Below are 15,607 nucleotides of genomic sequence, written 5' to 3' on the forward strand. Positions count from 1 at the left end.
GGCCTCCAACCAGAGTGCAAATGTGAGACAGTAAAGTGCAACAGTAATATACAATGTACAGGTGATATGGTCCAGTATGGTCCAGTTGACCTACCTCAAGCTCCACCCTCCCCACCCTGTGGCTTGAGGTATGTCAGTTGCATCTCTCTCTCTCTCTCTCTCTCTCTCTCTCTCTCTCTCTCTCTCTCTCTCTCTCTCTCTCTCTCTCTCTCTCTTTTGATTAGATTAATTTGTTCCAAATGTATTGTCATCATCATACAGCACAAGTACAGTACAACGGAAATACATTTGGCATCCAACCAGAGTGCAAATGTAACAGTAAAGTGCAACAGTAATATACAATGTGATTAAACTGGGTATAAAATATATAAATTAGTACTACTGAGTGACAAACCCCACCCTCTTTTCTTGATCCTCCAATCACAATGAAAACAGCAGTTGTGATTGGAGGATCAAGATTAGATTAGATTAGATTAGATTAGATTAGATTAGATTAGATAAGATTCAAATGTATGTCATCCAACCAGAGTGTAAATGTAACAGTAAAGTGCAATAGTAATATACAATGTACAGGTGATTAAAGTGGGTATACAATATATAAATTAGTACTACTGACTGAGTAATAGATATATGTAGTATTAGAGTAATAGAGTTGTAGTATTATTAATATGTACAGTGATACAGGTATAAATACACTATGGTAGTAAGGCACACTGGCCAGCAGCGTAACTAGTAAGAGTAGGTAAGGGATATGTACAGATATAGATATTATAGTTATGATATGTGTCTCTAATCGGTTCTAATAATAATAATAATAATGGCTTGGATTTATATAGCGCTCTTCATGACACCCAGAGCGCTTCACAGAGTCCATTATTTGTTCATACACAGTCATACCGGTGGTGGTAAGCTACAATTGCAGCCAATTAGCACTACAATTAGCTGCCCTAATGAACTGACTCCTCCCCTCCGCCGCTCACCTGTTAAGCAGCTGTTGCATGAAGTTGTCCGAGCGCGCCCCCCGGTACATGACGGCCAGCTGCCCCTGCGCCGGGTCCATCACCACCTCGCACGAGTGCCCCCTCCCCGACCTCTCCACGTAGGCCCGCTCCTCCTCCAGGGCCCTCCTGAGGCCCTCCGCCTTCTCCATCAGCGTGGAGATGTTCAGGCCCTCCACGCCCTCCTTGCACCGCGACGCCACCTTGACGGAGTCCCTCCCCACCGAGGGGATGCTGATCTTCCACTCCCTCTTCTCGTCCTTGTTGGCCTTGGAGGAGGCGTCCGCCTTGCTGCGGCTGAGCGCCGGCAGCTTGCTCTTCTTCAGGCCGAACCAGCTGGCGATGCCGTTGGACGCCTTCTGCTTCACCTCGGGCACCGGGGGCCCCCCCCCTCGGAGGTCCTGCTCCTGGAGCTTCAGCAGGAGCTTCTCCTCGATGCCCTTCATCACCTTCTGCTCGATGGCCGACTGCGGGACGGGGACCACCGGGGGGCGCTGCTGGTGGTGCTGCTGCTGCTGCTGCTGCTGTGACGGCTTGTTGTCCTCCTGGCCGTCGGACGACGCGGGGGGCCTGGGGGGCGGGGGCGGGAGGCTGTCTCCGTACATGGGGTTCTTCTTCCCCCCCTTGCCGCTGATCTTGGAGCGCTCCTCCGACTTGGAGGCGTAGCGCGGCGGCGTCTCCCCCCCGCCCCCGGGCTGCTTGGCGGAGCCTCTGGCCGGGGGGCAGGGTTTGTTGGAGGGGGACTTCGTCGGCGGGGGGACCTTGCTGGGGCTGCTGCCGCCGCCGTGATGAGGGCTGAGGCCCGGCCTGGCGTTATTATAGGCCAGATTCAGGGAGCCGGGACACTTCATGTTGTTGCGAAGCACCTGCGGGGCGTCCGCGTTGGGCGACGGGAGTCCCAGCTTGCTGCTCCTATGGGGGCCGTCCGTCTTCGTGGTGGCGGCGCACGGCGGCTCCGTCTTGACCACCACCGGAGGGGGGGGGCCGGACTTGGCCCCCTGCTGCTGCTCGTACAACGGAGACGACGACCCGGGGTACTTCAGGCCGCTGCTGCTGTTGCTGCTTCGAGGTTTCCCGTCCAGAGAGTCCGTGTACTTGGAGTGGTGTCTCTGCTCCTCCTTGTGCTGCTCCCCCCTCTCCGCCGTCTTGCTCCTCTCGTCGCCACCGCCGCCGCCGTCGACGTCGTCGTTGTTACACGGCGTTACGTCTGCGTTCGCCGCGGTGTCCGCCGGCCTCGTCGGGTTGATGATGCGCAGGTCCTCGGAGCTCCTCAGCTTGCCGAGGGCGGCCAGCCGGTCCTTGAAGGCGTGGTGGCCGGAGTCGGCCGGCGACCTCCCCGACGACACGCTGCCGCCGGTCCCGGGCCTCTTGGGGATGGAGGAGGAGTCGCTCCTCTTGGCCGGAGGAGGAGGAGGAGGCGGAGGAGGAGGATGATGCCGGGTGATGTCGGAGCTCCGCGAGGCGTTTTCTCCTCGGCCCTCCGCCGCCCCCTGCAGGGCTTTGTTGTCCCTGACTCTGGCGTAGTTGTTGGCTCTGCCTCCCCCCGGGGCTTTGGCGAGGCCCGAGGAGGTCGGCAGACTGTGGTGGTTGACCCAGACCGGGCTCTCGTCGTCCTCCTCGTCCTCCTCCTCCTCGTCCTCTTCGTCCGAGGAAGACTCCGAGGCCGAGGAGGACGACTGTTTCCGCTGCTGAGGAGGAGGAGGAGGAAGAAGAGGAGCAGGGTTGTTGAGGAGGATGCTCTCCGGCAGCGACTTGACCAGCTTCCTCTCCCCGCCGCCCGGCTTGGCGTGAGAGGGCAGCGTGGTCCTCTTCTCCAGCAGCGCCGCCCGGTGGGGGGGCTCCTCCCCTCTGGCGGAGGCGACGTCGGCCACGTTCTCATAGTGGGGGGGGACCCGCTGGGACGCCCCCCGGTGCGCGGAGGAGGAGGAGGAGGAGGAGCCAGAGGAGGCGAGCCCCAGCCTGGACACAACGCAGCCGGCCTTCGGGGTCGGAGTCGAGAGGCTGCCGTAGCTCATCGACTCTTTGGCCGGAGGAGGAGAGCAGCGGGCGTCCTGGGGGGGGGGCGGCGCCTGGGGCGGCGACGTGGGCGCCGAGTGGGTGGCCGGGTACGACTCGGAGCGGGACGGGGGCGGAGGGGGCGGCCGGCAGCGCTCCGTGGTGGTGGCCCTGCGCGTGGGCACGGGCGAGTGGTACACCTCGTAGTTGTTGGTGCGGCAGGGGATGCGGGAGCTGCGCGTGAGCTGGGGACTCAGGCGGACGGGGCTGGTGGACGACGAGGCGGCGGCCGGGGACCTGTCCCCCCCCCCCGAGGAGGAGGAGGGGATCTTCAGGAACTTGAACAGCTTGGACGGCGAGTTGACCGCGGCGGCCTTGACGTCCCCGAGGCACGAGGAGGTGCTGGGGCTGACTGTGAAGTCGGCTCGGACGGGCGACGCTTCCTCCTGCTCGTCTTTCTCTGGCGGTGCCGCCGAAGCCGACGGGCCGTTCGCCGGGGGGGCGTTGCCGTCGCCGGGAGGAGGAGGAGAAGGCGCCGTCGGCCCGTCGTGATCCGCGGTTTCCGTCGTCTCACAGCGGCCGCCGCCGGTCTGACCGCCACCGTCCTTCCCGGCGGAGACGACGGGCGGCTGGGAGGAGGCGGCGGGGTAGAACCCGGTGAGCTCCTCGGAGGAGGAGGAACCCCCTTTCGCACGGCTCTCCGCCCTCGTCGTCGTGACCTCCGGGATCCCGTTGGCCATTTTTTCCGCGATCGGCACGTGGTGAGTGAGGGGGGGGGCGGGGCCGTCGCTCTCGGTGCTCTGTTTGGACGGGAGAGCGGACGTCGTCGTTGTTGTGCTCTTGGCGTGACATTCACCGGTGGGGGCCGCGTGGTTCTGGGCGGCGCCGTTGGCCCTGGGGGGCGGACTACAAACGTGGCCGCCGCACGGCTTGGCGGGAGCGTCGGGGCTCTTCTTGCTGCAGTGAAGACAGCGGGAGTTTCCCCCCCCCTCGCACGGGGGGACCACCCCCCCGTCGCCGTTGACGTGCTGGTGCTCCTCCTCTTGGGGGCAGGAGCAGCGGCAGGGGGGCGCGTGGTGGTGGGCTTTGAGGGGGTCCGCCGTGGCCAGGACGGCCTCCGTGGACAGGAGCACCTGGCTGTAGTCGCAGAAGGAGAGGCTCGACGTGGACGGGTGGAACTTCAGGGGGTCCGTCTCCTCCATCTTGCGCAGGACTTCCAGGATGTGTGCTTTCTTCTTGAAGAAGGGGGACAGGGCCTCCATGGAGGCGGCGGGGCCGCGGGGGCCCGGGGAGGCGTGCTGTGTGCGGTAACCGTTTCCCTGGGAGCGGAGGAACATCAGGTTAGAGATTCAAATGTATTGTCGTCATCATGCAGCACATTCCACCCACCAGGGGCGCTCTACCCATAAATGTCTCAAGGTTCGGCAGCCATTCTTTGATTATTTTAATCTTAAAAGATTCCCGGTTGAGGATATTTAGGCATAGGACGGTGATTTATTAGATAGGCAATTTCTGTATGGCAAGTGACAACCTGTATAAGAATGATGCAAATTATTATATATTTTTTGGTTTACTGGAATAAAAAAGAAATATATATATTTAATTTAAATGTTAGGTATTGTTGATGTATTGTGACTGGCTGTTGTTGACTATGTAGTCATGTAGTATAGGGCTGTCCCCGACTAAGGATTTGGATAGTCGACTATGATTGGCCAAAATTTGCCGTTAGTCGACTATTAGTCGACTAAATAAAAAATAAAAAAATAAATAAAGTATAATATTATTATTATTATTATTATTTTGTATCATTCCATTTGGGCTGTGGGGGGTGCTTAATGTCTGAAGGAGTCGACTGAAGGCTTCCTTTCCTCTGCAAAAGCATGCAATTGGTCCACTGATGGATACATCTTGATATTTGTCCAGTCTAGTGTGTTCATTAGACGGGTGAAATCCTCTTTCAGTGCCTCTGTGCCTGTTCTCGTAGGCAGTTAGCCTCTGGTATGAGGCCACGCTTCTAGGCCTCTATGCTTTTGAAAAAAAAAATATATAATAATAATAATAATAATGAAAAAAAAATTTGCATTAGACTAAGAGGTTGGCAGTCGACTACGGCTCCTTTCGATCGATTAGTCGACTATTCGACTAATCGGGGTCAGCCCTAGCGCGCAGAGGAAACGAGTGTGATGGGAAGATTAGAAAGTTACAAGTACAACAGCAGAATGTCCCAGCATCAGGCGATGACATCATACACTGGCAGGGTCCACTCTCTCTCTCCCCCTCTCTCTCTCTGTTCTGTCTCTCTCTCCCTCCCTGTTCTGTCTCTCTATCTCTCCTCTCTCTCTCTCCTCTCTGTCTCACACTCTCTCCCTCTCTCTCTCTGTTATGTCTCTCTCTCCCTCCCTGTTCTGTCTCTCTCTCTGCCCCCTCTATCTCTCCTCTCTCTCTGGCTCACACTCTCTCCCTCTCTCTCCCTCCCTGTCTCTCTCTCTGTTCTGTCTCTCTCTCTGCCCCCTCTCTCTCCTCTCTCTCTGTCTCACACTCTCTCCCCTCTCTCACTCCCCCTCTCTCCCCTCTCTCTCTGTCTCTCTCTCCCCCCTCCCCCCCCTCTCTGTCTCTCCCCCCTCTCTCTCCCCCCCTCTCTCTCTCACCCCCCCTCTCTCCCTCCCCCCTCTCTCCCTCCCCCCTCTCCCTCCCCCTCCCTCCCCCTCTCTACGACATCAGATCAGTGTTTCTGCTGAGTGTGCTCCGTAGTCACCTTGGCTTGTGCGTCGCTCTGTGGCGTCTCCACCTGCTTGGCGGAGTCATTGTGCAGCTGTGCATTGTACTCTGGGAGGGGTCCCGGCTGGACCTGTAACGGGAGACAATCCAGAGGCAATTACCATGACATCGTATCCACTACACGCCATTGTGTACACACAAACAACGGACAGCAGCACTGTCCAGGTGCACAGCGATGTGGAGCAGAGCAGGGGCAGCCGGTGGGATCCATTACAACAAGGACACAACTGGCTGAGAGCGTCAGGGTCCGTCTCAGTCTGTCAATCCGTCTGTTTGCTCGACCAAACGTTTATTTTCCAGGCAGAATGATTTTTTTTTTTTTTTTTTTATTATCCACTTTTTCTCCCCATTTTCTATTTTTCTCCCATCCCAATTTTCGTATTATCCAATTCTTCCCTCCCCTGTCTCGAACGTTGCTAGACTATGCCTCCCACTGGTCGGCTGTAGTGAGGATAGAAGCCTTGCATCACGTGTCCCCCTCCGGTACACGAGGAGGCAGCCTGTCGCATCTTTTCACCGCAGCAGCTCGAACTCTCAGTGGCGAGGAGTAACGCGTGGGAGGCTCACGCTGCCCCCGATACTTCCTGTTTCCGTCGCACCGGCGTCACCCAACCGACCTGTAGGAGTCGCTGTCCACAACGTCCAATCCCCACACACCGGCTTTCCCCACCCTCTAACACTTGCCAATTGTGTTAGTATGAACGACCGGTAGCAACGCAGAGAGCTGGGCTCGAACCCAGCGTCTCCTGCGATAGTAGCGAGTGCCTTGCCCACTGCGCCAATCAGCCGCCCAGAATGAGTTATTTTCTGAAAGATTACGAGCACTTCTCTGATAAGCACTAGATTTAAAGGTGATTGTAAGGTAAGTGGTATTCTCTACATTCCAACAGCCATCACTGATAAGAGTGGTCTGGTCAGTGGTCAGTAACATGGGTCTCCCAGTCCCTCTGCTCTACAGTCAACAGAAAATACGTTTTCTGGTATCCCACCCCACTTTATCAGGAGAGAACCCTAGATATCTTTCACAATTTCAAGAAATCTCATCGAGCCAAATTTGCTCTATTTCTTATTTTTGTTTGATGCCATGTCAGCGCTGTCAGACAGTAGTGTCATGTTAATGACCTGTCAGTCAGACAGTAGTGTCATGTTAATGACCTGTCAGACAGACAGTAGTGTCATGTTAATGACCCGTCAGACAGACAGTAGTGTCATGTTAATGACCTGTCAGACAGTAGTGTCATGTTAATGACCTGTCAGACAGACAGTAGTGTCATGTTAATGACCTGTCAGACAGACAGTAGTGTCATGTTAATGACCTGTCAGACAGACAGTAGTGTCATGTTAATGACCTGTCAGTCAGACAGTAGTGTCATGTTAATGACCTGTCAGACAGACAGTAGTGTCATGTTAATGACCTGACAGACAGTAGTGTCATGTTAATGACCTGTCAGACAGACAGTAGTGTCATGTTAATGACCTGTCAGACAGACAGTAGTGTCATGTTAATGACCTGTCAGACAGACAGTAGTGTCATGTTAATGACCTGTCAGACAGACAGTAGTGTCATGTTAATGACCTGTCAGACAGACAGTAGTGTCATGTTAATGACCTGTCAGACAGACAGTAGTGTCATGTTAATGACCTGTCAGACAGACAGTAGTGTCATGTTAATGACCTGTCAGTCAGACAGTAGTGTCATGTTAATGACCTGTCAGACAGTAGTGTCATGTTAATGACCTGTCAGACAGACAGTAGTGTCATGTTAATGACCTGTCAGACAGACAGTAGTGTCATGTTAATGACCTGTCAGACAGACAGTAGTGTCATGTTAATGACCTGTCAGACAGTAGTGTCATGTTAATGACCTGTCAGACAGACAGTAGTGTCATGTTAATGACCTGTCAGACAGACAGTAGTGTCATGTTAATGACCTGTCAGACAGACAGTAGTGTCATGTTAATGACCTGTCAGACAGACAGTAGTGTCATGTTAATGACCTGTCAGACAGACAGTAGTGTCATGTTAATGACCTGTCAGACAGTAGTGTCATGTTAATGACCTGTCAGACAGACAGTAGTGTCATGTTAATGACCTGTCAGACAGTAGTGTCATGTTAATGACCTGTCAGACAGACAGTAGTGTCATGTTAATGACCTGTCAGACAGACAGTAGTGTCATGTTAATGACCTGTCAGACAGACAGTAGTGTCATGTTAATGACCTGTCAGACAGACAGTAGTGTCATGTTAATGACCTGTCAGACAGACAGCAGTGTCATGTTAATGACCTGTCAGACAGACAGTAGTGTCATGTTAATGACCTGTCAGACAGACAGTAGTGTCATGTTAATGACCTGTCAGACAGACAGTAGTGTCATGTTAATGACCTGTCAGACAGACAGTAGTGTCATGTTAATGACCTGTCAGACAGACAGTAGTGTCATGTTAATGACCTGTCAGACAGACAGTAGTGTCATGTTAATGACCTGTCAGACAGACAGTAGTGTCATGTTAATGACCTGACAGACAGACAGTAGTGTCATGTTAATGACCTGTCAGACAGACAGTAGTGTCATGTTAATGACCTGTCAGACAGACAGTAGTGTCATGTTAATGACCTGTCAGACAGACAGTAGTGTCATGTTAATGACCTGTCAGACAGACAGTAGTGTCATGTTAATGACCTGTCAGACAGACAGTAGTGTCATGTTAATGACCCGTCAGACAGTAGTGTCATGTTAATGACCTGTCAGACAGACAGTAGTGTCATGTTAATGACCCGTCAGACAGTAGTGTCATGTTAATGACCTGTCAGTCAGACAGTAGTGTCATGTTAATGACCTGTCAGACAGACACTAGTGTCATGTTAATGACCCGTCAGAGCTGACAGACAGGTTCCTTCTTGGGGATTCGCTCGTAGCTAAGAGCAGGATTTACGAGCGCGGAACGGCAGTCGTAAGTCGGACAGACGGGTGTGCGCCGTGTTCTTAAGGGCTTCATTTGGGAGAAATCATTGGTGATGGCGTTCACGTTCAGGCTGTTTACTGGCAGGTCATGAGAGCAGGCTGTGTACCAGCTGTGTGATGCCAGTAAGCTCCACAGTAAGCAAAACATTGACCTACGACGTTGCCCTTTTTACTCATAACACTTGAAAACGAAGTACCAGTATTATGAACTTTTAATGATTAAAGTCCTTGTTGCTGAGTTTTTTTTAGAGTGAATCATCCACGCTCTGATTGGCAGAAGAAAGTGTGTGAGTGAGAGAGAGCAAGAGAGAGAGGGGGGGGGGGCGTGAAAGAGATAGCGTGCAGGGAGAGAGAGAGAGAGAGTAGAGAGAGAGAGAGAGAGAGAGAGGGAGAGAGAGAGAGAGAGGGAGAGAGGGAAAGAGGGAAAGAGAGAGTCTAGATGTAGAAGGCCATGATCGCTTAGATTGTCTATATCTGAGTCTAGAGTAAAATTTAAATAAAATACATGTATATTATGGGATGGTCAATGTCAATTTCTTGGGACAGTGGTGAATAAAGTTAGTTTGGAGCTGTGCAATTTGGGGCTCATTGACGTGAAAAGGTTCGAGAACCTAAACAAACACACATTAGACCCACGTGAGACGATTCTGTCCCCAGATGCTGTTTTATTACAGAACACTGTGCCTATACTGTAAACGAGGAGATGATTAGAGAGTGAAACCTATGACACAGAACATTCTGTCACTTCAGACTAGGGATGCTCGATATTGGCTTTTTTACGATACCGATATTCCGATATTGTCCAACTCTTAATTTCCGATACCGATATCAACCGATACCGATATATGCAGGGTTTCCCCCCAAAAAAACTGAATAATTTCAGGTAACTAATAATTTCACTGGATGCATTCAAAAGGCTTTCTAAATGTAAGCATTATCTGTGCAAAATATGATCATTAAAAAAGTAAAAATTAACATTACATATCTCTTGTTGTTGAATTAAACCAACATGCATACTTTTGACAATAAATAAAATAAGAATTGGTTCTTACTTGCTTGCCTGGGTAAATAAAGGTTAAATAAATGTTAAGAAATAAAAATAATTTTTTTTGTATTGTTTTTCTTTTCTTTTTTTTACCGATACCGATATTTTCCAATATCACGTTTTACTGCCGATATCGGCCGATAATATCGGTCGGCGGATAATATCGGACATCCCTACTTCAGACTCAGATTTATTGTCATCATGCAGCACAAATACAGTACCACGGAAATAAGTTGGCATCCAACCAGAGAGCAAATGTAACAGTAAAGTGCATAACAATAATACAGTGTAACAAGTGATTAAATGGATATATGACAGAGCTACTGCGTAAAAATACGCTAATCTGATGTCTATGTACAGTATTATAATGTGCAGTGACAAAAGTATAAATACACTATTGTAGAAGCCATACTGGCCAGTGGTATATTTAGTATGAGTAGGTATGGGATACATACAGATATAGATATAGTGTATATAGGTATGTAAACAGGATTTATAGTGAAATCTAATCTTTTGGTAGGGACCCCCCTGAACCCCTACAAGGACCCCCACTGTGAGAAGCAGCGTTGTTAAAGGATGTAGGTGTTCATGTACCTGGTAGAGAGCCCTGGGCTGGTTGGGCAGTGAAATGAAAGTTACAATTTGTATATTTAACTGGCTCATAATCATGATTCATGAGATATTATTTATTATGTTATTAAGAATAGTTTTTAGATTTGATTAGATTAAAATGTATTGTCATCATACATCACAAGTACAGTACATTGAAAAGAAGTTTGGCATCCAACCAGAGTGCAAATGTAACAGTAATATACAATGTACAGGTGATTAAACTGGATATAAGATCTATAAACGAGTACTACTGAGTAATAGTGCTAATCAGATGTATGTACAGAGTTGTAGTATTGATATGTACAGTGATACAGGTATAAAGACACTACTATGGTAGTAAGTCATACTGGCCAGCAGCGTAACTAGTAAGAGTAGGTAAGGGATGTGTACATATATAAATATAGTATCTACAGATATGTAACAAGGATTTATATGCAGGTACATACAGACCGATGTGGATAGATATATATATATACGCTAAGAATATATATATGGTATATACAGCATTATCGTACCCCCAGGAACCCCTGAAGGACCCCCACGTTGAGAAGCACTGAGAGGGATGTACCTGGTAGTGAGCTGTGGGCTGGTTGGGCAGTTTCTGCTGGAAGAGTTCACACAGGGCCCGGTTCTGTCTCTCCAGGTCGAACACCAACATCTTCAGCTTAATGCATTCCTCCCTGAGGTCCTGCACCACACACACACACGCACATGCACACACGCACACACACACACACACGCACACACACACACACACGCACACACGTACACACACACACACACACACAACCGTCGTTTTGTTAGTTAGTGTGACCGTAATAGTCACAGCAATTGCTGGTTTGGTTAAAAGAAAGAAATTCTAGATAAAAGTACCATATTGGACCGAATATCGAAGACTAATTTTTAAAGACCTCCTCACGGGGGCCGGTCTGGACAGGGACCTGGAGACTAGCTGTAGGAGAACAGGACCGGTCTGGACAGGGACCTGGAGACTAGCTGTAGGAGAACAGGACCGGTCGGGACAGGGACCTGGAGACAAGCTGTAGGAGAACAGGACCGGTCGGGACAGGGACCTGGAGACTAGCTGTAGGAGAACAGGACTGGTCTGGACAGGGACCTGGAGACAAGCTGTAGGGGAACAGGACCGGTCGGGACAGAGCCCTGGAGACTAGCTGTAGGGGAACAGGACCGGTCGGGACAGGGACCCGGTGACTAGCTGTAGGAGAACAGGACCGGTCGGGACAGGGACCTGGGCCCTCATTTATCAACAATTCTTAGAAAGTGTTCTATCTTTGTTCTTAAGCACATAATTTAGAATGTGTGTACGCACAAAAAAAAACGGGATTTATCACACGTGCGTACACAGGTCGTATGCACACCTGTCTTGATAAATATCACTTTGATCCTACGCTGCAGCTCGTGCACGATTTTAAGTATTTGCATATAGCACCACCCGTAATTAACCATATACGGTAATGGAACACCCCCATGAAATGTGGAAAAGTGGACTAAGCCGAGGGAAGCGTGTTATGGACAAATAAGTGACAGGCTGACAGACATGTACACGTACGGTGATGTCGGATATGATATCTATTAACTTAAAGACCATATTAACTAATAAAGACCGTGCTAGAATATGACTGCCTTTTTCCGTTTTGTTCGATTAATACCCAGGGATTAAAGTTCTCCTCAATTTTATTCCAAATCGCGATGGATTTTCCGTAAATTTTCTACCTGCTGCATATGATTTCTAGAGGCATACAATCTATTTTGATGTCAGTATTGGGTAGCCTATATAAACAATAATACGAGAGCATATACAAGAACAATGAATCTCACTGCCATGTATGATGTAGCCTATACGCCATGTGTAGCCTGCCTATGTGATCAATACAAACATGAACTTGAATTCCATCATGTCTGTGTGCGGGAGCTCACAAGGCTGTTGTCACAATGTAAATAAGAACGTGCACTGAAAAGTTACAGTATGTAGTTGGTTGATTATTTGTATGACAGTCAGTAAACCCTTGCAAAAAGTATCCGTTTTATTTAATGAATTGAAAACATGCAGCATGCCTTTCCTCCCGGCAGCAACGACATGAATCAGGCAAATGCGCATCACTGAGTGGAATCCCTTTCTATTCACATAACTGCATTTGTGATGGAGCTTTGACAGCTACATGGGTGGTACAGTAATAACAGTCTATTGCTCGATCCATCTACAATATCACGATGGACCGTGCCATGTAGCCTATGTATAGCCTGCCTATGTGATCAATAAAAACGCGAACTTGAATCCCATCATCATATTTACATAGTCTGTCCACTATGTTTATTACTTTGTTATTTCCCCCCCTATCTATGTAAAGCGACCTTGCATGGGTCTCTTGAAAGGCGCTATATAAAATGAAGCTATTATTATTATTGTTATTATTATTATCACGTCTGTGCGCGGAGCCCACAAAAAAAAATACTGTCTCAGTGAAGTTTCAACGGAGCGAGGTAATCTATTCTAACCAACAAATTGAAGTAGAAAGCATTTCGTTGTGGCCAATATTATTTGGAAACATGACACAAAATAATAGTATGTCGCTTTTTATTTGAAACAATATTTAATCGCGTTTGGAGGTGGGTGTTCTGCGTCTGCCCCCCGTGCCAAACAAGCAAGCCAACCTCTTGTTCGCGCGTGAGCCCGTTATAATTACACTACTGTCGCTATTTTACAATGAACTATAATGAATTACGGGGCATACAGAAGTTGAACACGCCAGTGTTGGAAGTAATGCACGGAAGCTTATTTCCGCGTTGCAGACTGCAATAATAATATTCTACCACCGGGCGCCAGCTACGCATGCTCCGAGCTGTGCGTATATATACGCACAAAGTCAAGCACAAGTTCAATTTGATAAGTCCCACACTTTGCTTAGAAATGGTCGTACGCAGGGGTTACGCACATATCTGTGCGTACGCAACGTTGATAAATGAGGGCCCTGGAGACTAGCTGTAGGAGAACAGGACCGATCGGGACAGGGACCTGGAGACTAGCTGTAGGAGAACAGGGACCTGGAGACTACCTGTAGGGGCCCTGGAGACTAGACTAGACAAACTAGACTAGTTTGAAACCTAGCACCTCGACCAGAGGAGAGAGGGTCTCAGAGGAGAGAGGGTCCCAGGGGAGAGAGGGTCCCAGAGGAGAGAGGGTCCCAGGGGAGAGAGGGTCCCAGAGAAGAGAGGGTCCCAGAGGAGAGAGGGTCTCAGAGGAGAGAGGGTCCCAGAGGAGAGAGGGTCTCAGCCTCCCTCTGTGGGCTTGCGCTGCACGGCAGAGGCTGCATCACTAATGACATTTAAAAGTCTAGACCCTAAAAATAAGACCACACCCCCCTTTCACATGTTTTTCTAGGACAAGAAACACGTCTCATACTCGGGACAATACGGTAAGTTATGCGCCCCGTTACCACGTCTCATACTCGGGACAATACGGTAAGTTATGCGCCCCGTTACCTTCTGGTGCAGTAGCGCCCGGAGCAGGTGGTTAGCAACCTACAAATAAATGAAAACCACCACAGTGGAGAGATGTTTAATTCAGACCTGGAGACTAGCTGTAGGGGAACAGGACCGGTCGGGACAGGGACCTGGAGACTAGCTGTAGGGGAACAGGACCGGTCGGGACAGAGCCCTGGAGACTAGCTGTAGGGGAACAGGACCGGTCGGGACAGGGACCTGGAGACTAGCTGTAGGAGAACAGGACCGGTCTGGACAGGGACCTGGAGACTAGCTGTAGGGGAACAGGACCGGTCGGGACAGGGACCTGGAGACTAGCTGTAGGAGAACAGGACCGGTCGGGACAGAGACCTGGAGACTAGCTGTAGAAGAACAGGACCGGTCGGGACAGGGACCTGGAGACTAGCTGTAGGGGAACAGGACCGGTCGGGACAGAGACCTGGAGACTAGCTGTAGAAGAACAGGACCGGTCGGGACAGGGACCTGGAGACTAGCTGTAGGGGACAGGGACCTGGAGACTAGCTGTAGGGGACAGAGCCCTGGAGACTAGACTAGACAAACTAGACTAGTTTGAAACCTAGCACCTCGACCAGAGGAGAGAGGGTCCCAGAGGAGAGAGGGTCCCAGAGGAGAGAGGGTCCCAGAGGAGAGAGGGTCTCAGAGGAGAGAGGGTCTCAGAGGAGAGAGGGTCTCAGAGGAGAGAGGGTCCCAGAGGAGAGAGGGTCCCAGAGGAGAGAGGGTCACAGAGGAGAGAGGGTCCCAGAGGAGAGAGGGTCCCAGAGGAGAGAGGGTCTCAGAGGAGAGAGGGTCTCAGAGGAGAGAGGGTCTCAGAGGAGAGAGGGTCCCAGAGGAGAGAGGGTCTCAGAGGAGAGAGGGACCCAGAGGAGAGAGGGTCTCAGAGGAGAGAGGGTCCCAGAGGAGAGAGGGTCACAGAGGAGAGAGGGTCTCAGAGGAGAGAGGGTCTCAGAGGAGAGAGGGTCTCAGAGGAGAGAGGGTCCCAGAGGAGAGAGGGTCTCAGAGGAGAGAGGGTCTCAGAGGAGAGAGGGTCTCAGAGGAGAGAGGGTCCCAGAGGAGAGAGGGTCACAGAGGAGAGAGGGTCTCAGAGGAGAGAGGGTCTCAGAGGAGAGAGGGTCTCAGAGGAGAGAGGGTCCCAGAGGAGAGAGGGTCCCAGAGGAGAGAGGGTCTCAGAGGAGAGAGGGACCCAGAGGAGAGAGGGTCTCAGAGGAGAGAGGGTCTCAGAGGAGAGAGGGTCTCAGAGGACAGAGGGTCCCAGAGGAGAGAGGGTCTCAGAGGAGAGAGGGTCTCAGAGGACAGAGGGTCCCAGAGGAGAGAGGGTCTCAGAGGAGAGAGGGTCTCAGAGGAGAGAGGGTCCCAGAGGAGAGAGGGTCCCAGAGGAGAGAGGGTCTCAGAGGAGAGAGGGTCCCAGAGGAGAGAGGGTCACAGAGGAGAGAGGGTCTCAGAGGAGAGAGGGTCCCAGAGGAGAGAGGGTCCCAGAGGAGAGAGGGTCCCAGAGGAGAGAGGGTCTCAGAGGAGAGAGGGTCCCAGAGGAGAGAGGGTCACAGAGGAGAGAGGGTCTCAGAGGAGAGAGGGTCCCAGAGGAGAGAGGGTCCCAGAGGAGAGAGGGACCCAGAGGAGAGAGGGTCCCAGAGGAGAGAGGGTCTCAGAGGAGAGAGGGTCTCAGGGGAGAGAGGGTCCCAGAGGAGAGAGGGTCCCA

At 51.0% G+C, this 15,607-nt stretch overlaps 1 protein-coding gene across 1 annotated transcript in view; it reads right to left on the reverse strand.

The window, feature by feature from the left end:
• The window catches only part of LOC311243461 (nck-associated protein 5-like), a 100,140-nt gene that overhangs the window by 20,094 nt on the left and 64,439 nt on the right, over positions 1–15,607 (reverse strand). The window contains exons 6-8 of the mRNA XM_084332694.1: positions 10,961–11,080; positions 5,749–5,841; positions 981–4,312 (exon numbers count right to left, since the gene is read on the reverse strand). Coding sequence (XP_084188820.1) covers positions 981–4,312; positions 5,749–5,841; positions 10,961–11,080 — 3,545 coding nt within the window. The remainder of the gene's footprint in view (positions 1–980; positions 4,313–5,748; positions 5,842–10,960; positions 11,081–15,607) is intronic.

The sequence above is a fragment of the Notolepis coatsorum genome, assembly GCF_963971535.1.
Source record: "Notolepis coatsorum genome assembly, chromosome: 17".
Taxonomy (NCBI): Eukaryota; Metazoa; Chordata; class Actinopteri; order Aulopiformes; family Paralepididae; genus Notolepis; species Notolepis coatsorum.